Source organism: Lissotriton vulgaris, chromosome 5 (assembly GCF_964263255.1).
Source record: "Lissotriton vulgaris chromosome 5, aLisVul1.2, whole genome shotgun sequence".
In the NCBI taxonomy this organism is placed as follows: Eukaryota; Metazoa; Chordata; class Amphibia; order Caudata; family Salamandridae; genus Lissotriton; species Lissotriton vulgaris.
This window is the reverse complement of record NC_141693.1, coordinates 1,771,446,286-1,771,469,189: the sequence shown is the minus strand read 5'-3', so window position 1 is coordinate 1,771,469,189 and position 22,904 is coordinate 1,771,446,286. Positions and strand designations below refer to the sequence as shown.

Genomic DNA, 22,904 nt, shown 5'->3' with positions numbered 1-22,904 from the left:
ACCCTCTTACCATCACTGGTACAGCTCAACTGTTAAGCACTACCCTCTTACCATCACTGGTACAGCCTCAACTGGTAAGCACTATCCTCGTACCATCACTGGTACTGCCTCACCTGGTAAGCACTACCCTCTTACCATCACCGGTACAGCCTCAACTGGTAAGCACTACCCTCTTACCATCACTGGTACAGCTCAACTGTTAAGCACTACCCTCTTACCATCACTGGTACAGCCTCAACTGGTAAGCACTATCCTCGTACCATCACTGGTACTGCCTCGCCTGGTAAGCACTACCCTCTTACCATCACTGGCACAGCTCAACTGGTAAGCAGCACTGTCCTCTGACCATCACTGGCACAGCCTCCCCCACTCTCTGCAAAAAAGATAGCCCTGCCTTTACTTCAAGCGAGTTTACTTCTGCTACCTAGGAGACAGGGGTGTGCAAATGTGCAAAATGTTTGCTTGTGAAGCAATGTGCAAAATGCACGTGCTAATATTTCATGCGAAAATGTAATGCAGGGGTTACCTTGCATTCAAATTTCAAAAGAGATACCAGCTGGAGTTTCATTTCATGAGAAAATGTCTTGCAGTCATAATTTCACCATTCCTGTTAGACATTTTCTGCTCCAACTAGTGGTCCACTAAAGAAAATTATGCACTATTGTACACCCGTAAAAAAAATTTTTAATGTGCCTAATGTGCATAGTGAAAACATTTCACCCAGGCCTACTACAGAGTACACAACAGAAATATGTTTCTGATGGTGTTCCAACCTAATCTATCTCCATTTGGAATCTGCTAGGCTGTTGATGGATGGTCTACACGTGGTTTTGAAGTTATAAAAATATCAGGGGGGCATCAAATGAATGTAAGCATTATGTTCTGAGACTGGGCAGTGTAAACTTTGCACTTCTTTCCAAATTGTGAAGTTCCTTGACTTGCCTCAACTTGGCAGGCTTAGAGATTCAATTTCCCACCCCTAGTTAGGATAGGTGTTTGCAACACAGCAGAGACAGCACTAGATGGGCGACAGTAACAAATGGAAAAGCAAAACCCTTGTCTTTGAGTAACACTTTAGTCTTCTGTTGATGTGCAGTTCATACCCTTAACTGATGTATTTCAAGAGGCTCTTGTGTGATGAAGGAGGAAAAGGAAAAATAATTGCCTAGAATTTCACAATGTAGTCAAGTGGAAGTCAGACATGGTTTCTTAGTTTCAGGTGGTGCGGTTGTGGTGTGGTTCCGTCACTACAAGGTTATCTCTGTCTTTCTCCCTTTTTAGATGAAAGCGGAATGTTTTGCTCTTAATTCTTTATGACAATAAATCAGGTAATTGTGTTAAATTTGCATGGATTGGTTTGTGGCGGGTGATGTTTTAATGCAGCACCTAAAATGAAAACCAGAGCGTTCGTCATTGGTGAGTGAATTGGGACCATTTCCTTCAGGAGGCTAAAAGTCTTTATTTATCCTCCCACTACTCGTCCATCCAACTATTCATTCATACATTGAGCCAATAGCCAAGTCTCTCTCCATCCATCGAATAATTGGACAGGGTTCAATAATGAAAAATGTGCTGTAAAACGCACATAATTTGCTTTTTTTTTATTTTTTAAATTTTGGGTTGGGGGAGAGCCTTCCCTCTGCACAAGCCCCCCTGGCCGTGACCAGGCTCGCTCGATGCACTCTCTGGCTACGTCCGTACGATCGTTGGTCTGACAAAATTTGCCAGGGCTGCTTTTCGTTCTCAGTCCAGCCCTGGTGAGTGTTGCCATTACATGTAATCCAGTTCAAGTGCATCAAAGGACGATTTTCTAGAAAGGTTTTCTAAAATGGAAATGTCAGTCTCATTTTTTCGTAGAAAAAGCATTTTCAATAAATCCTTTAAATTGTTAAACTCATACCACACACACACAGTCACACGACTGTTGTATATAAACATTAAATAAATATTATGCGTTATAGTGTTTCAACAGTTTCCGTTAATAATAATTGCTAATTTGTAATACTCTTGCTCACTTACTAAGTACCGAGGCCCAGTACACCAAAAACGGCGAAGACTCATACGAATATTCAATATCTGAAGTAGCCAGCACTCACTGCATCAAACTGCAACCGCAATTAATGGCAAAAGCCGATAGACACTGGTGCAGCAGTGACACCTAGTGGCGCCATGAGTATTGATCACGTTCTTTGAGGCACTCAACCTCTAGTGAAAGGTATTTATTTGCCTCGGATAGGACCTAGAGTATTTGTCTCCCAGAAGAGACGAATTTTGGGCTCTACTACAAAAACAAGCATTTGCAATGCAATAGATCTCGCAATTGCGATATTTTGAGCTATTGGCATTGCAAATGTCAATGCCTTTTATTTATGTGTTTAAAAAACTGCAATATTAAAAAGCATTGTCATTTACAATACCAATAGGTCAAAGTTTTTAAAATGCTACATCTATTGCATTGCAAATGCTTGTTCTCTTAGTTTCTGTTCATAAATGCCCAGTTTATTTGGATAATGTGTAATATTAATCCCTTTGATATATTGATATTTGGACTGTGAGCCATTTACAGTTGTCTCTCTCACACAAATACTAGTTCTCGTTTCGTAATTGTGCATGGCTGAAACTCCTGTGAAGCCAAACTTGCCACAAAGAAGCGTCGCGAATACCACTCGCAGACAACTGAGTGCTTTTTTTTTTTGTCAATGAACATTTGCTTTTATGGTTATAAAAAGCTAAGAACCACAATAAAATTCAAAAACAAGAAATCAGTTGCAAGTTTTGCAAATAGGAAAAATATTCCAAAACAAAGCCAGGAAGGATAGTACAAAAGACAGAAAAAGTGTACAGTTCATCACTCAGTGCTTATAAAATGAAATTATGAAGGAGACAACAGTAATACAGGACAAAAAAGCAAAACAAATGTTAACATCCCCAGAGACACAATGATTGTATAAAAAATGGAAGTGATGCTTAAATCGCTAATATATTATAACAAGCATTTACAATGCAATGGTCTTGTTAAAGTTAGAGCTATTGTTTTTTTGTTTATAAAACATATAAATAAATGGCATTGTTATTTACAATGCCAATTGCTTAATCTCTCGCAAATGCGAGACCTATTGCATTTGCACCCGCACACACACACACAGAGCCACACACAGAGCCACATGCACCCACAAACACACACAGAGCCAAACTCACCCGCACACACAGAGCCACACACACACAGACCCACACACACACAGACAGAGCCACACACACATATACAGACCGAGCCACTCACACACACACAGAGCCACACACACACACACAGCCACACACACACACACAGAGCCACACACACAGGCAGATGCAAAAACCACAGTTGATGGACAGAATGCAGAACAATGTCATACATTCACCCCAGTACAGAGATCTGGGCCTAAATCCATCGTTTTTTTGCACTCCACACCACCCCAGTTCAGACATGGCCATATGCAAATCAGTCTGACCCTGTGCCTCATGGGAACAGTCCAGCCCGAACTGCCAAGCCATGCCTTTCTTTGGACCGGAAACAAGCTTCCAAGGACCGGTTTCTGGCATTCCAGCCGTCTTCAGCCCGGCTTGCTTGAATCCAGTGGTGTGGAGAGCATGGGACTCACGTCTGAGCATACCAATCCCACTCGGGGTGACAAATGCAAAAACCACAGTTGATGGACAGAATGCAGAACAATGTCATACATACACCCCAGTACAGAGATCCGGGCCTAAATTCATCGTTCTTTTGCACTCCACACCACCCCAGTTCAGACATGGCCATATGCAAATCAGTCTGACCCTGTGCCTCATGGGAACATTCCAGCCCGATCTGCCAAGCCATGCCTTCCCTGGACCCGAAACAAGCTTCCAAGGACCGGTTTCTGGCATTCCAGCCGTCTTCAGCCAGGCTTGCTTGAATCCAGTGGTGTGGACAAAGCCACACACACACACACAGAGGCACACACACGTAGACAGAGCCACACACACAGACAGAGCCACACACACAGACAGAGCCACACACACAGACAGAGCTACACACACAGCTCTCTGCCCAGTAACGCCCCAGGAAACAGAGGCACGAAAAACCGATCACAAGCAGGGAACAGAGGCACAAGCAGGGAACAGAGGCACAAAAACCGGATCACAAACAGGGCAGGAAACAGAGGCACAAGCAGGGCACAGAGGCACAACAAGCAACAAATGGGCAGGGGCAGGAGAGCAAGCACAAGCAATGAGGGGGAAGCAAGCACAAGCAATGAGGGGGCAGGGGGGCACAGAGGCACAAAAACCGGATCACAAGCAGGGTACAGAGGCACAAAAACTGGATCACAAGCAGGGCACAGAGGCACAAAACCCGGATCACAAGCAGGGCAGGGCACAGAGGCACGAAAACCGGATCACAAACAGGGCAGGGCACAGAGGCACGAAAACCAGATCACAAGCAGGGCACAGAGGCACAAAAACCGGATCACAAGCAGGGCACAGAGGCACAACAAGCAACGAAGGGACAGGGGCAGGAGAGCAAGCACAAGCAACGAGGGGGCAGCAAGCACTAGCAACAAGGGGGCAGCAAGCACAAGCAACAAGGGGGCAGCAAGCACAAGCAACAAGGGGGCAGGGGGGTACAGAGGCACAAAAACCGGATCACTAGCAGGGCACAGAGGCCCAAAAACCGGATCACAAGCAGGGCACAGAGGCACGAACAGGAAACATAGGCACGAACAGGAAACAGAGGCACAAACAGGGCACAGAGGCACAAAAACCGGATCACAAGCAGGGCACAGAGGCACAAAAACCGGATCACAAGTAGGGCACAGAGGTACAACAAGCAACAAGGAGGCAGGGGCAGGAGAGCAAACACAAGCAACGAAGGTGCAGCAAGCACAAGCAACGAGGGAGCAGGGGGGCACAGAGGCACAAAAACCGGATCACAAGCAGGGTGACAGAGGCACAACAAGCAACGAGGGGACAGGGGCAGGAGAGCAAGCACAAGCAACGAGGGGGGAGGGGGCACAGAGGCACAAAAACCGGATCACAAGCAGGGCGCAGAGGCACGAACAGGAAACAGAGGCACGGACAGGGCACAGAGGCACAAAAACCGAATCATAAGCAGGGCACAGAGACACAAAAAGCGTATCACAAGCTGGGCTCAGTGGCACAAAAACCGTATCACAAGCAGAGCATAGAGGCTCAACAAGCAACAAGGGGGCAGGGGCAGGAGAGCAAGCACAAGCAACGAGGGGGCAGGGGAGCAAGCACAGCGAGGGGGGCTAGAAAGCAAGCACAACGAGGGGGCAGATGCTCAACAGACGGTACAGAGGCAATAACACGGGCACAATCAGGGAAGAGAGGCAAGAAAAGCGAGCACTCACCGGAGGACTCGGAAGCTTCTCGACTTCTTCCGACGGCGGTCGGGCAGAAATGGCGTCAGAATTGCGCCGCCATTTTCAGATTCGGGCGTGGTTTTTGCTGTTGAGTGACGAATGACGTCACGGAGTTAAAAACTTCAAAAAACACGTCCCCGAATCCAAAAAAGACGGGGCTTGAACAGAGTGATGCTTCTCTCCTCCAATGGCTGGCCTCCGTTTAGGAAGCCAGCCAATGGAGAAGAGGGGCGGGTTCAAGCCCCCATACTTCTAAACATAAAATCTCTGCTGCGCGAGACTGCTGCTCAGTGTACTCTAGGCCGAGACCTAAAAACAGACTTCAAGAGTTTAGTGTGCAATTATGGCATCTATCACAGAAAGGAACCCCTTAATTTCACTCCAACCCAGAAATGATGAAATGTATTAACGTTCAGACAACTGTATATCTTAGTTAACATGTTAGCTTAGATAGTACAAAACCCTTTAAAAATCATTGTATGGCATTTTACTGTAAAAAGAAAATGAATTAAATTACTTTAGGCAATACCTTAATAATAACATAAAATATTTACATCAACAAACAGCATGAGAGAATCTGGAAATGGTTTCCATTTATAATATACACTGACTACATGAGGCTTGAATATCTTTTTTTGTTGTCACAAAAATGAACAACACAGAGGCAGCCCATCCATTACTGTCCTTCAATTTGTCAAACAAGCATAAATATCTGTGTCTGAATGTTGCAACCTGTTCTTTTATGGCAGGTTATGCTCTTTTCAAAACCTTCTCTGCTAATTTACTGCACGATCAATCTGTGCATTTCTTTAGCTGGTGCAACCAGAAATAAGCCGGAAATAAAAAGAGATACAAATTGGCAGCAGAGGCTACGAAATCACGGTTTATGATTGCAACTGGAAGCCGAGTGTGTAGAGTATCTGTTTCTGAGGCGCAGTTTCTTTAAACATGCATAGTGTGCACCTTTGTTTTATTCAGAGCTTTTGAAGGGGAAATATTGAATTCATCCGTAGATATCGTTGGAGACATACTCGAAAACTCATTCTCTCTGAATTGTGAGCGCAGGCGAAGGCCAACTAGACATCCTACTAACATTATGAAAGTTACTTTTTCAGTTGACTATATCACCTTAGATCACTTTAGTTTAGTTCAGCAAAACCAACAAACATTTAAATAAACACAGCCTCAAAATACACACAAGATGTAAATTGTTACAGTTGCTTCATTTTCTCTACAGTTGCATCAAAACCAAATATTTTTTTTGCATGCATATTCTGAATGTTATATACAGTGTTGCCTAAATTTGAAGTGTCACTCTAAATTCAACCCATCAAAGCGCTCTCATGAAGTAGCATGCTATGCGTCTGGGGGAGGGGGAAAGTGAAAGCGTGCCATGCACGCACTGTTTTCACGTGGGGACAGGAGATGTGCACGCGTACGGAGTGCACATCTCCTGTCCCTACGCGTGCACATCTCCTGTCCAGGCGCGCACATGTTTTGTCTCCCTTCGCGCACCAAACCGACAACAATAGAGTCTCGCCAAGGTGTAGCAGCACATGCGCTGCGTTCGCTAGGCAAGACCTAACAAGTGACAGAGTGTGACAACAACCTTCTTTTGTGGCCTCACATCCGGCCGGTGGCAAGCACCCCCCTCGTTTGTCTTTATATTTTACAGCAAAGAACGAAAGGTAGTGAGGCGGAATTAATCTAACAGAAAAAACAATTTTAGAAACTGGAGAAAACCTAACTTAATCCTTTAGGGGAGAACGTATTCTCTTCGAACCATTTATCTTGTTAAAGAAACACTCACGCCAAACTGTGATCTAGAGGCCTAATCTCTATGCATATATTAGTAAAAAAACACATCAAATAGCTACCCTATCTTTCGTTCTTTGCTGCTCATATTGCCCAGGTGCGCGTGGAGTACGAGGGCAAACCCCCTTCTTATTGAAATAGTTTATATTTTACAGGGCAGGGATTAAATCAGTGTCTCCGAGCACTAACTAGAAAGATTCAAACAGTAGTTTTGCTAAAATAATGACTTGTGTGGTATATCACAATCCAAAAATATAACATAAGTACAGTAGCAATTATAGACAGGGCAATAGTATCAGAAGCGTCTTCAGAGTCTATGTTTCAAGAAACTATAGCTTAGATTCCGTTGACAGAAAAATGCCTAATGATTTGTTAGCAAGACATTTTACTGCTCTGCTTAGTTGAATAAGTGTTGGCAATAACCTTAAAGGCCCATTGTAATATCGTCCATATTTACCTGAAGCTACTGACTGGTAATGACATGGGGCCGTATTACATTACAATAAGTACCCTGGGGACGCAACAGGTGTTTGTGCCCACTATGCGTGCCCCGGGGGCACTTTAGCATTACGGAGGGGGTGCAGATGCTTGTGAGCCCCCTTCAGTAATAGAGATAGCACTTAAAGCACCAGTGCTACCATCTGGGGGTGTTCCCTCATTTGCATAGGGACATGCCCTATGGAAATGAGGGAATTCCCTTGCCTCTGCATGTCTGTGGGTGGTGAGTGGGCTGTGGCAGAGCCCTCGAGCTGCTCCCTGTTCTGAAACGTTCGCTTAGCTTTTCAAAGGAAAGACTGCTTTTGTATTTAACTGTGTTTATGCACTTGGAATTGTGCTTTTTATGTGGGCATTTTTACCGGAATACCGGCGCCTAATTTAATTTGAGGCCAGTCATTGGGGGGTGACAGAGGAACTTACCGGAGGCCTTGCTTGTCTGTCCCTCCTACCCGCCCCGGTCCGACGCGGCGACAAACGCCGTTGCGCGGAGGTCATGGAAGAAAGAGCAAAGGCACTTCCGGTTCCACGGTTAGCGGTCTAGTGGCTGCAGCCCTGCACAGGATATAAGGCACATGGGAGAGCGGCCGTGGAGCGGACGCGCACAGCGGGCGCGCCGCCGGCACGCCAAAGGCAAGCCCGTCTGCGCCCGTCCGCGGCCGTTCGGGGACCAGGGCCAGAAACTCTGGGCCCTGTGCATCCCGTGTGCAATGGAGTTCAGGACAGCTGCATGATCTCCGCCCTAAGGTACGAAGTGCCTGCAGGCACAGTATGCAAGCAGATTTGAGTAATAGGTGTAACCACTGCCTGTTCAGCTACAACACCTCAGGCATACAAAAGCTAGGGGCAATAGGGTTGGCCTGCTTAATTGCAGATCCATGGTGAAACATAAGCTGGATATCTTTGATCTTCTAGCTGATAAGGAACTTGGCCTCTTGTTTCTTACAGAAACGTGGCTGGATGCCGACTCAGAGCCAGATATTATTGAGGCCCTCCCTCCTGACTATATGATAGCCAGGATTGATAGGCCGGCGGGCAGAGGCGGTGAGGTAGCCATTGTGTTCAAACACCCTCAGGGTTGCACACTAGAACCTGTGAATATAGCAGACAGTGAGGCAGGCCTATTTACGATCAGAGTCAGCGCCTATGATACACTGAAAGGGCTCTTAGTATATAGACCTCCTGGCTCACAGGCGCGGTTTGTGCCTAGCTTACTGGAAGGGATTATAGACGTGGCCATACGGAATGATAAGTTTGTTCTGTTGGGTACCTTAACATTCACTTTGAGGACTCCCTGAATGGCGGGGCAGCAGATCTATGCCAAGAACTCAAATCACTGCAATTAGATCTGAAATTTAAGGTTCACACACACCAACATGGTCATTTGTTGGATCCTGTATGCGCTAACTGGCAAGGCATTGATGTTAACATCCCTTTACCTATACCCTGGTCTGACCACTTTTTTATCCCCTTTGTGGTTAAGACCTCCGAATCTAAAATCCAGGAACAACCAGCACTTAACCATCTGTGTCGCAAGTGGGTAGGCTTCTCACGGTCCACATTGAATGCAGCACTGGCTTCAGGTGGGGCACCAGGGGGCTCCGATAGTGAGACTGCTTCCATTAACTTAGACAGACGCATAACTGAATCATTGGATAGTGTTGCCCCACTGCGGCAGATTAAAACTCTAAAAGGAGCACAGAAATCGGCAGCTTGGTATAATGATGACCTTCGCCTAGCCAAGACTGAGTGTAAACATTTGGAGAGACAATGGAGGAAAGGCTTTCTCAATCAGGCCAAACTGAGAGATTTAATACAGAGAAGGAAATATCAAAGGCTCATCAGACAGGCTAAGGCCACTCACTATTCAGTTAGAATTGGAGCAGCGGGTAGCTCCTCTAAGGAACTTTTCAAGATCTATAAAGAGATCTCCTCATTAGCAGCGCATACTTTTGACGCCGAGGGCTCGGTAGATTCTTGCAATCGCATTGCAGCTTTTTTTTCTTATAAAGTGGAAAAGATATACTCCTCCTTTCCGGGCCCCAGTAAAACGGCGGCAGAATTCAGGGAACAATCGGGAGAGGTGGGGGAAGGTTTGAGGCTAGATGGCTTTATGACCCCCCCTCCCCCAGAGGCTCTGTGTAGTATCTGCAGGGCCGTAAAATCAGGCTCTCCTAGAGATCTTGCCTCAGCCAAATTGCTGGGGGAAAGTGCTCTAATTCTTGAGCCTTACATTAGGCACCTCCTAAATGTCTCATTCAACACTCACACGGTGCCGGTTAGCTGGAAAAAGGCGGTGGTTCTGCCACTCCGGAAGAAGCCTAACATCAGCTCTGAGAAATTGGACAATGTCCGGCCTATCTCACTGCTACCTTATATGGAAAAGGTGGCAGAAAAAGGTTTCTAATTTCCAGCATATAGCTTTTATGGAAGAAGCCAACCTCCTGCACCACACTCAATTTGGCTTTCGGTCATTACATTCCACAGAGTCAGCCTTGCTTATGGCCATGGAGACTGTTACGCAGGGAGCAGATGAGGGTCAGACAATGACGCTCATTCTCTTAGATCAGAGTGCCGCCTTTGACACTGTGGCACATTTCACCTTGCTACAGTGTCTGAATGGAGGTGGTGTCTCAGGTTCTGCTCTCAAGTGGATACAATCATTTTTGATGGGACGCAGCTTCCAAGTCAGGCAAGGTTCACATTACTCTGATTCTGTTAATCTGGACCAGGGAGTGCCACAGGGTTCTGCCCTTAGCCCTACCTTATTTAATTTATATGTATCCCCGGTGGCTGGGTTAGTGGAGGGCTTTGGAGTCAGGATTGTGTCATATGCAGATGACACATAGCTGGTCATCTCGCTATCGCGGGCGCCGAGTGTTGATGCATCGAACTTCAGAGCATGTATGCAGGAGCTTGCCACTTGGATGACGGACAACTGCCTGAAGTTGAATGGCAGCAAGACATAGGTGATTGTGGTGGGTGGGGGCCCATCTATTTGGTCATCGGTATGGTGGCCATCGGATTTGGGTCCTGCTCCGACACCAAGCCCCCTGGCAAAGAACTTGGGTGTATGGGTAGACTCCAACCTAACGTGTTTTGGTGTCCTGAAAAGCCTGCGAAAAACAATGGATCTCCTCCCGATTGACGCCAGGAAGACGCTAGTGCACGCACTTGTTACGTCACGCCTGGATTATGGCAACATTTTATATCTGGGTGCCACGGCTAAAAGTCTGAACCGGCTCCAGGTGATGCAAAAATGCTGCTGCACGGTTTGTGCTAAGACGGCCAAGGCGGACTGATTCTAAAAAAGCATTGGACACTCTTCACTGGCTTCCTGTCAGGAAGAGAATTATGTTTAAAGCGCTCTGTATGTGCCACCGCATTGTCCAAGGCAGGGGCCCCAGAGATCTCCTAAACCTCATTACCCTATATAAGCCCGCACGGTCCCTTAGATCTAGTGGAGCGGGTCTGGTACTCGTCCCAAGAGTGAAGAGGGATCGGATGGGTGGAAGGTCTTTCAGGCTTCTGGCGGCCAGAAAGTGGAATGAACTTCCCGTTGAGCTCTGGCTGGAGCCATCGGAGAACAGTTTTAGATCAGAGCTCAAAACCTACCTGTTCCGAAAATAGGGGAGCACGCTGCTATCTGCAGGGTTGGGGGGGTCTTGCTCGGCTACTCACTATAGTGCGGGGACACGCCATATATGCCAACTATGAGTGCGCCGCCTGAGAGCAGCACTCTGGTGGGGAGCAAGAGGATCCTATGGACCCCCGAGACATCCCCTTGCAGGTGACTGCACCCGTCTGCAAGGGGATCTCTAATCCCCTTTAAAAGTGCAAGTGGGTTCCGCCTGCACCGTGAAAACATGGAGCGGCTGCCAGCAGCCGCTCCCTGTTTTCATATGAATGCGCTGCCCCCAGGGCAGCGAGAGTTTGCGGCTTCCCTGGGTACAGCGCATTCACTGTAATGGGGCACATTGACATTGTTTACCCACTTCCCAATAGGGCCTTTCAGACCATTTTCACTCTCCAGTCCTCCATGAGTCTCTAGCTCACTCTCAAGAGTCTTTGGATTCCATCTCATCTCCTATATATAATTTCCCTTTTTGCCCTACCTGGAAGCCTAAGGATTCATTCAGTTCCCTGAGAACCATGTTCACCTTAGGATTCTGTAAAGCATATATTTCCCCATAGGTTCCTTGCTGCACTGCTCACCCTAAAGACAAGAGGCTCATAGTCACCACCAGATCTCTGAAAGCTACTACTCACCCTCAATCCTCGCAGTGAGCATTGGAGGTGAGTATTGGCTTCAGGAGCACTCTTTATTTAGGTCCCTGAGCCTCCAGCTCACCCTCAGGTTCCTGCGCCTTGTCAGTTCCCTAAGGGTTAGCTCACTCTCAGGTCTACAAGGCTACTGCATCCCCAATGTCTTGGGCTCCCCGTGAGGTGCCCAATGATTCTTCTCACTGTCATTTAATTGTAGCTTCTGATCCCCCTCAGTTGTCCAGAAATTCCTTCTCAGGGCCATTTATCGATGACGCTCCTGCTCATGAGGTTCCTGCTCATCCTCAGGCCATTTAACCTCCTCCTTAATTTCACACACTGAAACCCTTGGTAGTCACTGTGATATTCCCTTAGGCTACTCACTACACTTAGTTGGTCGGAAAACTCCCTGATACACCTCAGGCATCACAGCCTTTATACAGCAAGGTCTTTTAGTTGCCACCTGGATGCCTCTTTGCATGTCATGTGATGAGGTGTAACACAGCTTGGTACTTGATGATATACATATATTGTTTGAAGAGACATGGTCTGAATCTGCTTGATGTGCTAGAGGAAATCACTCCAACTGCAGCCTTTCATTTCATTTTCTCTGCGATATCTATGCCCTTACTCTCTATTTCGCTCACCTGTACGTATGAACAGCCCTTCTCGCCTCTTTCTGGCACTCATCCCTCTCTGCCATTTCTTTACAGCCTCATTTCATTCCACTCTTACTTTATAGCCAGTGTATCTATTGGAGTATCGATTATGTTGCTACGGTATATCTGTCCATCTATCATACCAACTTTTCATTCTCCATCTCCCCTCGTCTATTTTACACTCCTCATTTATCATACTCCCTGTGACCCTTTCCTTCTCTCTCTAGTTTTCCACCTCTTTTGCCCTTTCTCTCCTAATTACACGTGTTTTCCCCATTTCTCTTCCCGTGCTCTTTTGTTCTTTGCCTTTCTATCTAACTCAATGAAGCCCCCCTCCCTTGTAAGCAGGTTTTCTCCTTTTCTACCTCCCATGTCCTTCTCCTCACTCTCCATGTCTGCCCTTGAGTATTACTTCAGTTCTATTACCTGTCTTGCATATTCTGCCTTCAATTGTGTTTTCTCGTATCAGACACACTCATTTCCAGAACTCCCTTTAACCCATTGTGTCTTGTATTATACATGTTATATTCCTCTGTGCCCAGTTTATTGCCTTGATGTTTTCGGTCTCTACCTGCTTTACCAAATCTCAACATTTGGAGAAAAAGGACAACTTCCCACAATGAAGGGGCCATATTCTTCTTCAGGTATTGGACAGACCAATAGACTGATTTAGAGATGGTTGGTGATGAAAAATCCACCTATTTCTAGAGAAAGTGTTGAAACCAGAGAATCCACTGGCGGTATTTATTTTACCGTACTATCCCTTTCTTGAAGGAAATTCCACTGATGGATTCTACTCTGGATTTAGCACTTTCTCTGGGAACCCGAACAACTTTTAAATCAAGCCATAGACAGCTGGACTATCAGAGAACTACGGAGTGTGTGTGAAACACAAACCATCCTTTCCTTATTCTCACTAACTAGTTGACATTCTCATCGCCATCCCTCATTTCGTTTGTCAATCATTATTCTATTTTTATCTCCCTTGCTGTTTCCCTTTTCCCAACTTTTGCTTCCCACCCTTCACCCTCTATAGTGATCTCTCATTCTACCCTTCTCTTCAATCTATCTTCCTTCACTTTATTTTCTCCTTAACCACTTCCATCTCCTTTCTTCCTCTTTTTCTCTGCTTATCCAGAATTTTTCTTCACTCTTATTTTTTCCCCTTAAGTCATTTCTCCCTCTTTGCACCCTTCCCCCTCCATTTGTCTCTCCACTCTCTTCCCATCTCCCATTCTCTCTAGTCTCTCATCTTTTTATTATCTCTTCCCTACTCTTGTCTCTGCACTTTTTCCTTAGGACGGATGGTGAATGAGATTTCTACAATAGTACTGTAAAACGTAAACACACTTTTTACGGTTCTATTAATCATTTCGTTAAGTTTGAAGTTATTTAAAACTTTTGGAGTGTTTAGTTCCTGATTCACAAAGATAAAGAATGTCCTATCCTTTTATGTGTGGAGACTCTGCAGTCGTAAAGATACTACCACTAAAATACCTTTGTGAATAGCAAACAATCGTAAACTTACACAAAAGTGTAAGTTTATCTTTGTGAATCAGGCCCTTAGCGTTTTTATCATCCCTTGTCATTTTGTCTTGAAACATCTGCAGCACCTCCCACAGTTCCCAAATGGGTGGAATTTCATTGAACTGAAACTCCCAATTTTAATCCCATAGTGACTGCATAGTTTTTTTACACAAGAAAACTGGCAGCAGACACCGCCAGCTTGTCTTTCCGATTGTTGTGGCCTGCTGAGGGTGACAAACAGCCCCCACGCCCCTCACCCCCGAAAACTTGATAATTATGATGATTAAAGGCATGAGACAACCCAAGGACTTGCTGTTCCCTGCTGAAGGCCAGAGTGCAAGATGGTCCACCACATGCAGTGCCTGCTGGGACTGGCCCGTTGTCATTCTGAACTTGACAAAGAACCATCCTGGCTTTGTGGCTTTTCTGGACTAACACTTCATCCTGGGTTTTAGGGACCAGGATGAAACCCAATAATGAAGCATGCAAATAACAGCGTGGGTAAGGTTCTAACTAACAAATAAGCAATTGTTTCTACCATATAGGGTCAAGATATCTGCATACATTAAAAAGTAGGGCAAGTTTTGGCTGTTATACTGTGTAGGATAATTGTTGGTATGTGCCTAATACCCAGTCCCTCTTCTTACAACTGATACCTTGCCGTTATAACTTGAACCTATCTTGTACAGACTACGCCTGGAAATTAGGAATCAATTTAGAAAGCACTCTACTGAGAACCCTACACTTGTCTACCTTCCCACTCCTTTAACTTTAGCTCCTGAAACCTCAATCTCAGTTTAGGCTCCAAATTTCTGGGAGCCCATAATGTGATCTCAATGCCATCCCAGCTCTAGGGTACTCATAGGGTCAGAGAACACACCGCCTAGAGCAAGACAACACTGGCCATTGCCTGGATGGTCATGCTAACACACTTTTTCTATCCAATATGCTAGGATTGAACACCTTTGATTGCTATTTGCTAACTTTTTTTTTTTATTTAGACAATCCTAGGAAGACTTTCTTGGTAAAACCACACACTAGTATACTTGGTGTACCTGCCTGTGGGAATACATATGTCTCATGTGTGGTACATATATTTTTCTCATACACTAAATGTCACTTATTGTGGTATTGTATCCAAAATATCCTTGACACACTGGAGCATGCCAATTGATACATTGAACTATCACTCCCCTAACTCCATCCTACCTCTGAAAATCCTACATCTTTTAAGCACTCTGTAACTTACGCTTATTTCACACAGGTCTACCTACTTTATTCAATTTGAAACGCAAAAGTCATTACCTTAAAGAAAAAGAACGCATTACATAAATGGGATTAGTTGACCACTGGGTGATGAACCCATTTAGCATATATTTGCATGCGCCCATTCATTACAGAAAGGCTGGCTGTACCCGGCAGCATGCTCTTCCAGCAATAAATGGACGGAGCACCCAACCGGGTTTCTAACTGCGTATGCCGAGGCAGACATCATTTGCTAGGGCTCGAGTGGAATGCAAATGAAATCTGCCCCGTAAACCACTGGTGGGTTGATAATATTTGGTATTATAATTCCAGTAGCAGAAAGGGGCAACACTGCTCAGAAGACCAGTCCTCTGATCCTCTGGGGTGTTGGAGAAATTCTATGAGGATTCTCTTTCCTTTTTCGAGGAAAGCGGCAAGACACTGTCTACTTCCCTCTGCCCGAATGGACAATAAATTGTCTACTCAGCCATTTTAAGGTCCAGGCAGATATGCATTTCTTTATGTAATGCCTCTCTGGTCAGGAATTACCAATTGGTAGGAACATTTACTGCTTGCCACGGTGGATGGTAAATGTTCCCTAATCAGGTTGCTTATCTCTTCTTCACAATTCCATAGAGAGCACTTGGAATTAGTACAAGATTCAACGAGTAGCAGACGTTGCTCCTAGTTCCATCCTGTAATAAGTTCCAAGTGTTCTGCATCATTATGAAATGATCACGACTTAACAAATGGATATACCAAACAAAATATATATCTTTCTTCCGCCTCACTGTCATACTTCCCACCTAGAGGACGCAACGCAGGGTTTTGACTGAAAGGACTCCATTAAACATCTTTGCAGCATTCAAACATCTAGGAGTGCACATCTGCCAACTCTCTGGAGCAGTAATATTGGACATACCTTCTCACTGAGAGTGCTTATTTAGGTCTAATACTTTTGGCAAGCCAGCGTCAGTGCTACTCTAAATTAAGCATAAACAGCATTGGGCTAATCTAACATTAAAGAAGTTTGGTACAAGAACAAAACATGTGTTGATTGTGCATTGCATCTGTTGACTTATGCTCCACAGAACTGTTGTATTATATTTATTTCTTTGTAACTTTTTCCTTATCATTACAGAAGAAGGTTTATAGGGTTTTAGTCTGGAAAATCAAGTAAGGAATATTATTCAATCGTAATATCATAACCAAATTAATGCAGACAAATATATCACAAGGTAAGTATGAATAGGGTAGTATAGATTTGCTGTTCCTAACTCCACATCTATGTACCTTGAAGATATATATATGTAGTCAAGGTTCATACATGTGGAGTTAGGTACAGAAATTCTATACATGTTTATTTGACGGTATTTTTGTTCCAATATCTTGGCTACAATATTAAAGTATACCACCAATACTCTCTACTCAATACTCAGGCTCCACACCGGTTTAAAGCATAAGGCTCATTTGTATGTCTTGATTGACATGTTCAAATCAATCTTTAAATTACAGTGAACTCCCAAATTAATATATATATATATATATATATATATATTTTTTTTTTTTTTTTTTACCATTCCACACTGTTCTACTGTGTTTCCATTGGGTTCCCTTTTAGGACACTGCATGTAAAGATGTTTTAGTGTTTTGTTGTGATGTTATGTGTCTTTTGTATACAAAATATGAACAGTGGAAAACACTTTCTTTCAGGTTATTCGTCAGTCCTCCTAAGATGTGAAATCCAATAACTCTTGAGATGGTTTAATATGTTGACCATGTAAACATAAGAATTATCTTATTCATGCTACAGTTTCACCAACTCATGGGTCATTTTCTCTTTCACCTGTTGTTCCAGCGTAGTTTAGATTGTGAAGCGCTCTACAGAGAGTTGTACACACTTGTGCTGCCCATCAACAGGTGACTTGGCTACATGGTATTCTTATTTTTGTATCTAATAGGAAGCCCCTCCGGCCATGCAATGGGCTCGTCTGCTGTCTACTATGTCATGGTGACCGCCATTTTGACAAGTGTGCTCAAGAGGCAGAAAAATAAGACTTTTCTAAGCAGGTGAGCAGCTGAAGCCTTGCTGATAGAGAAGGAAATGTGTAATATTCATCTCCAGTGCAGATGCACCATGTTCTACTACCTGTGTACTCAACAAAAGATTGCTATTCAGAATCGGTGAATGAGTAAATAGACGGTTCACCTGAGGTCTTCAGTGTTCATCCAACATTTTAGCAAATCTCACCCTGTGTACCTGTAAACATAATTAAAAAAATCATAAAGATCCGTAATTACAGTCTCCCCTACACCTCTGGAACTTCCTCTGTGTAGACACCCTTACTTCTGCTAAACGATTCTAAAATGCATGTTTCTCACAAATCCCTTCCTCACTAGCCAAGGGTCTGAAAAGCAACAACTTCATCAAAGGCGTCTCAATATCCAACTCAGTGTTCTACATAAAAAAAGCACGGGTCAGATCTGTTGATTGGTGATCTGATGAATCTATCTTTTCGCTTCTTCAAAATGATATGGTATATTATTTACTATTAAACATAAACCATGCAAATAATCCAACATGAATAAAAAATAGAAGGCACAAATGTACAAAACAAAATTTATAAGCCTTCTCATTAGAAAGTGAAAATGCAGTAATTAAATAAAATAAAACAGATTGCCCTAATATATAGCCCAGGGGTCTCCAACCTGTTGTGTAGTAAGAGCTACTTCTGGCCAGAGAAAATCATCGTGAGCTACTGGACCCGAAGCAACTTGCGCATTTTTCTGAGAAACCCCCCACGCCCAGTTTCATTGACTTTAAGCCTAATTTCATCAGAGCCCATACTGTGGTTTGAACAAAATACGTTTTATTGCTTTCATTGTATTGCCTGTATTATCATTGTTGTGTCAGTAAATGCTGTTGTCTGTCTTCCCCCGCTGCCTGTATGTGGTCCGTGCCCCTTCTTCTTCCCTCTGTTCCCCTTGCTGTCCCCGTGCTCTCTCTGCCCGGTCTTTCCTTCTGTACCCTCGCTCCCCCGTGTCTCTGCCCGGTTTTCCCTTCTGTTCCCCTCCCTGCCCCCGTGCCTTTCTGCCCGTTCTGCCTTCTGTTTTAGCTACCCCTATATTTCTGTATTTTGCCTCTGTGCCATTCCTTTTTTGTGCCCGTCTGCCCTCTGTGCCACTTGTTTTTCCCTTATTTTTGTGCCCCTTTCTGCCCTCTGTTCCACTTGTTTTTTCTTCGTTTTTTGTGCCCTTCTGCCCTCTGTGCCACTCGTTTTCCCCTTGTTTTTTGTGCCTTTCTGCCCTCTGTTCCACTCATTTTTTGTGCCTTTCTGACCTCTGTTCCACTCGTTTTTCCTTCGTTTTTTGTGCCCTTCTGCCCTCTGTTCCACTCGTTTTTTGTGCCCTTCTGCCTGCTATTCCACTCGTTTTTTAATGCCTTTCTGCCCTCTGTTCCACTCGTTTTTCCTTCATTTTTTGTGCCCTTCTGCCCACTATTCCACTCGTTTTCCCCTTGTTTTGTTGTGCCCTTCTACCCTTTGTTCCACTCGTTTTTTTGTGTCTTTCTACCCTCTGTTCCACTCGTTTTTTGTGCCCTTCTGCGCTCTGTTCCTCTCGTTTCCCCCTTGTTTTTGTGCCCTTCTTGTTAGGGGTGTTACCGGCCGTCTTAATTAGGTTCGGACCCAGAATGATTCAGTGTATATATATTTAGAGTCAACAGGGTTGATTTAGGTTAGTGATTTAATTAGTGTATTATTTTAATGTTTAGTTTTATTAAAATCCTTTTAGTAATGTAATCTGTGGCAATTGCCTTTAGCAATGCTTGTTGGTTGTTTAATTTTGTTATTTGCCGTTTTCTTAGACTGTGAGCTCTTTGGAGACAGGCTCGTGTCTGTCCTCGCGCTTGGTGTCATGTTGAAGTACCCTCGCGCTGGTCTCGTGGCTGAAGCTATAAATACATGCTTCAGCCAACTGCCAAACGCTTTGTCTCTCGTTGTTTCTAGCGAGAGCTTCTGTCCCCGCATTGGTAATTCCTCAGTCTTTTAAAAAGCCTCCAGTTAACCTCTGGGTTAAACCTGCCCCGTAACTCCTTCCCTGAAAACCCGTTCCGAGAGGTCTCGGAAGCCCTGGCTGTCAGCGCCGCTGTGAAACCTTCAAAGACGACGTGACAGGTTCCCGGCATAACTTTGAGTCAGTCGGGAGGTTGTGAACTCTCTCACCTCTGCCGGCTGGCAGTTCGAGTCTCCTGTCCACTCAGCGCTGCACTGCAAGAAAAGGACAGTAAGACATTTTATAATTCTAACAATAGCCACGAACTAATGAGGTCAGTGTAAAAGTGGCAAGGGGAATTATCAGGAAGTCGCTCTTGACGCTAAAGAGACTAGCGCGTCTAGGAGTGCAGTTCTTGAACAAGCATTGGCAAGTCACTCAGGAAAGTGAGCAGGAGCTAACTAACTGTTGATTTAGCGCGAGTTTCACGGAGAGTTGCCCAAAAGACTTTCTAGAGACAAAAGGCTGTAATTGAACTGAGCCAAACTTTGTTCTGATTTATGTGTTCAAAAACGGACTGAAAATATAAACAAGCCTTGATAAAGGCAAGTGTTAAATAGGCAATCTGAATCTATCAGAACAAGTAGAGATAAGATAACTTTAAAACTGAGTAGGCAAGAAAGATAAGAGTATTTACAAGTGTTGTCAGGAATAGCAACCTAGTTTGAAGTGAGATTTGGATAGGCTGTTATTTTCTGTCTTCCAACTGCAGAATCTTCTACAGAAGAATTACTAAAAGACTCAGGTATGGGCTTGCATGAAGTTTCTGTGTTCAGTTGAAACTAACCTAACTAATCTTGTTAACCTGTCTTCTCAGTAAAAGTGTAAGGCTATTCTGACTTGTTATGCTTATTTGAAGGTGTCAAGACTCAGAGCCAGAGCTAAACTACTTTTTAAGTGCGAACAAGGGTCAGACGAATTAATGGTCAGTAAGCACAATGTTTAGTTATTTTAGTAGTTGGTTTTAAGTTCTTCAGTCGTGTAACTGCTGTTAATATTGCATCACAGTGTTGCGTGAAGGCAGCGCAGAACTTTCCTAACTGAAGGTCCACGGCCCGGAGCACTTTCAAGAGAGAGAGACAACCGTAGATATAATCTTGTATAATTTGTTGTGAGTCTCTCTGTCCACTTCCCCTTTCCCTGGGGGAGAAGTCAATCCAGTCAGTGTCAAGGTCCTGATTGGGTTGGTTGATCCTTGAGGGAGCTGGGAGCTTGCAGCTCGAGAGGAAACGTCAGAAGAGTCTCGCTGGACCTTTCAACAGTAGACAAAGCCAATCTTTCCTATTTTAAATCGTTTCCTTTCGAGTCTGCAAACTCACCCTCATGGATGCTGCTCAGTTGTCACAGTTAGTCCAGAAATTGACAGTGGAAATGGAAAATTTACGTTTGGAGAATCAATCGCTTCGTCAGGAGCTAGATGAGACCAGGGCTGGTTTCTCGATTTGGAGGGATTCCTCTAAGGAGAGGAAACCGGTTTTAGCGCCTGCTAGATTTGGTGCCGAAGTTGTTCAGCCTCATACCTCAGAAGACCGGTCTGAAAAACAACCAGTTCAAGTAACTGTAGTTACTCCTACTCCTGTCCCTTTGGCCAACCCTGAAAGGTTTACTGGTGATAATAGCAGATTTGCAACCTTTTTTAGTCAGTGCCAATTGCATTTCATGTGTAAACCTCAAATTTTTTCTTCTGATTCTGCTAAGGTAGCATTTATTATTTCTTATCTGGGAGGGGTGGCTGCGAATTGGGCCATGCCTTTAGTTGATAATAATGACCCTTTGCTTCATAATTTGCAGAATTTTAAATCGGCTATGTCCAATTTATTTGCTAAACACACTTTAATTCAGTCTTCTGATAATGAGTTATTGAGTCTTCGTCAAGGGACCAAGGATCTTATCTCCTATATGACTACCTTTAATAGACTTCTGTCCGAAACTCATTGGCCTGAAGAAAAGAGAATTTCTTTATTTTATAGAGGTCTAAAAGACGATTTAAAGGATTCTCTTGCTCACATAGTGAATTTGCCTGATGGGTTTAAGGAATTTCAGGATCTTGTGGTTAGACTTGATCACAGATTAGGTGAACGTAGAAATGAAAAAACAAGGAGTGATTTTAAAAGTCCTCTAGTTAAAGTTGAGAAAAAAGAGTCTGAAGTTAAGAATGTTTTTGTTGAACCTGTTGTACCGAGTGGGTTCAAAGGGCCTTTAACTCCTGAAGAGAAAGAAAGGAGACGTAAGGGCAATTTATGTTTGTATTGTGGCAAACCTGGGCATTTTGCCAAGGATTGTTCTGTAAAACCTGCTAAAAAGAAAGTTCTAGCTATTGAAACTCTTCCTATTAAGCCGTCGGAAAACTGAAATTCTCGAGGGAAGCAGAGATCGTTTCCTCGAGTAAAATTTCTTCTAAGATCTCCAAATTTGTCACCAATGTAACTACACATATTCCCAAACATTTTACTATTCGGATGGTTTTTATCTTAACCACTCTTCAAAGACATAGTATTCCTGTACTTTTGGATTCAGGGGCTACTGGGAATTTTTTCGATATTGGATTTGCCCATAAATTGAATCTGAAATTTGTTACTAAGGAGGAACCTGAGTCTGTGAGAGCTGTTGATGGTTCAGTTTTGTCTTCTGGTATGATTCAATTTAACACTGAACCGTTGACTTTGGTAGCAGATAATGGTCATACTGAGAAAGTGGTTTTTGATCTTATTGATGCACCAAGTTTTGGTGTCATTTTAGGCATTCCTTGGTTGGAATTACATAATCCCAAGATTGATTGGATTAAGAGGACTGTTACCTTGGAGTCTTCCTTTTGTAAGTTACATTGTTATCAAGAAACCCAAGATCCTGTGATGCCCCTTTTTTGTGCTACTCTTACTGCTGAAGATAGTAAACTCCCAGTAGAGTACAGGAATTTTTCTAAGGTTTTTGATCCTGTTGAAGCAACCAAATTACCTCCACACAGAATTTTCGATTGCAGGATTGATCTAGTTCCAGGTGCTATTCTACCGTGTAGTAGAATTTACGCCTTAACTGAACCTGAAAATGTTTATCTAAGAAACTATTTGGATGAGCTTTTGGAATTAGGCTTTATTCGACATTCTACTTCTCCTGTTTCATCTCCTCTTTTCTTCGTTGCGAAGAAGTCTGGGGATTTGAGGGCTTGTATCGATTATAGAGCGGTTAATAAAGCAACCATTAAGAATAGGTATCCGTTGCCTTTGATTCCAGTGCTTCTTAATCAAATTAAAGGTTCTAGTGTTTACACCAAACTGGATCTTAGAGGAGCATATCATCTAATTAGAGTCAAAGAAGGCGACGAGTGGAAGACCGCTTTTCGTACGAAATTTGGTCTTTTTGAGTATACGGTTATGCCCTTTGGTCTTTGCAACGCTCCAGCGGCCTTTCAATACTTTATTAATGAGGTCTTGCATGACCTATTGGATGT

At 44.0% G+C, this 22,904-nt stretch overlaps 1 protein-coding gene across 1 annotated transcript in view; it reads left to right on the top strand.

Moving 5' to 3' along the window:
• The window catches only part of LOC147717128 (glucose-6-phosphatase catalytic subunit 1-like), a 73,887-nt gene that overhangs the window by 40,132 nt on the left and 10,851 nt on the right, over nucleotides 1–22,904 (top strand). The window contains exon 3 of the mRNA XM_086924067.1: nucleotides 17,365–17,473. Coding sequence (XP_086780193.1) covers nucleotides 17,365–17,473 — 109 coding nt within the window. The remainder of the gene's footprint in view (nucleotides 1–17,364; nucleotides 17,474–22,904) is intronic.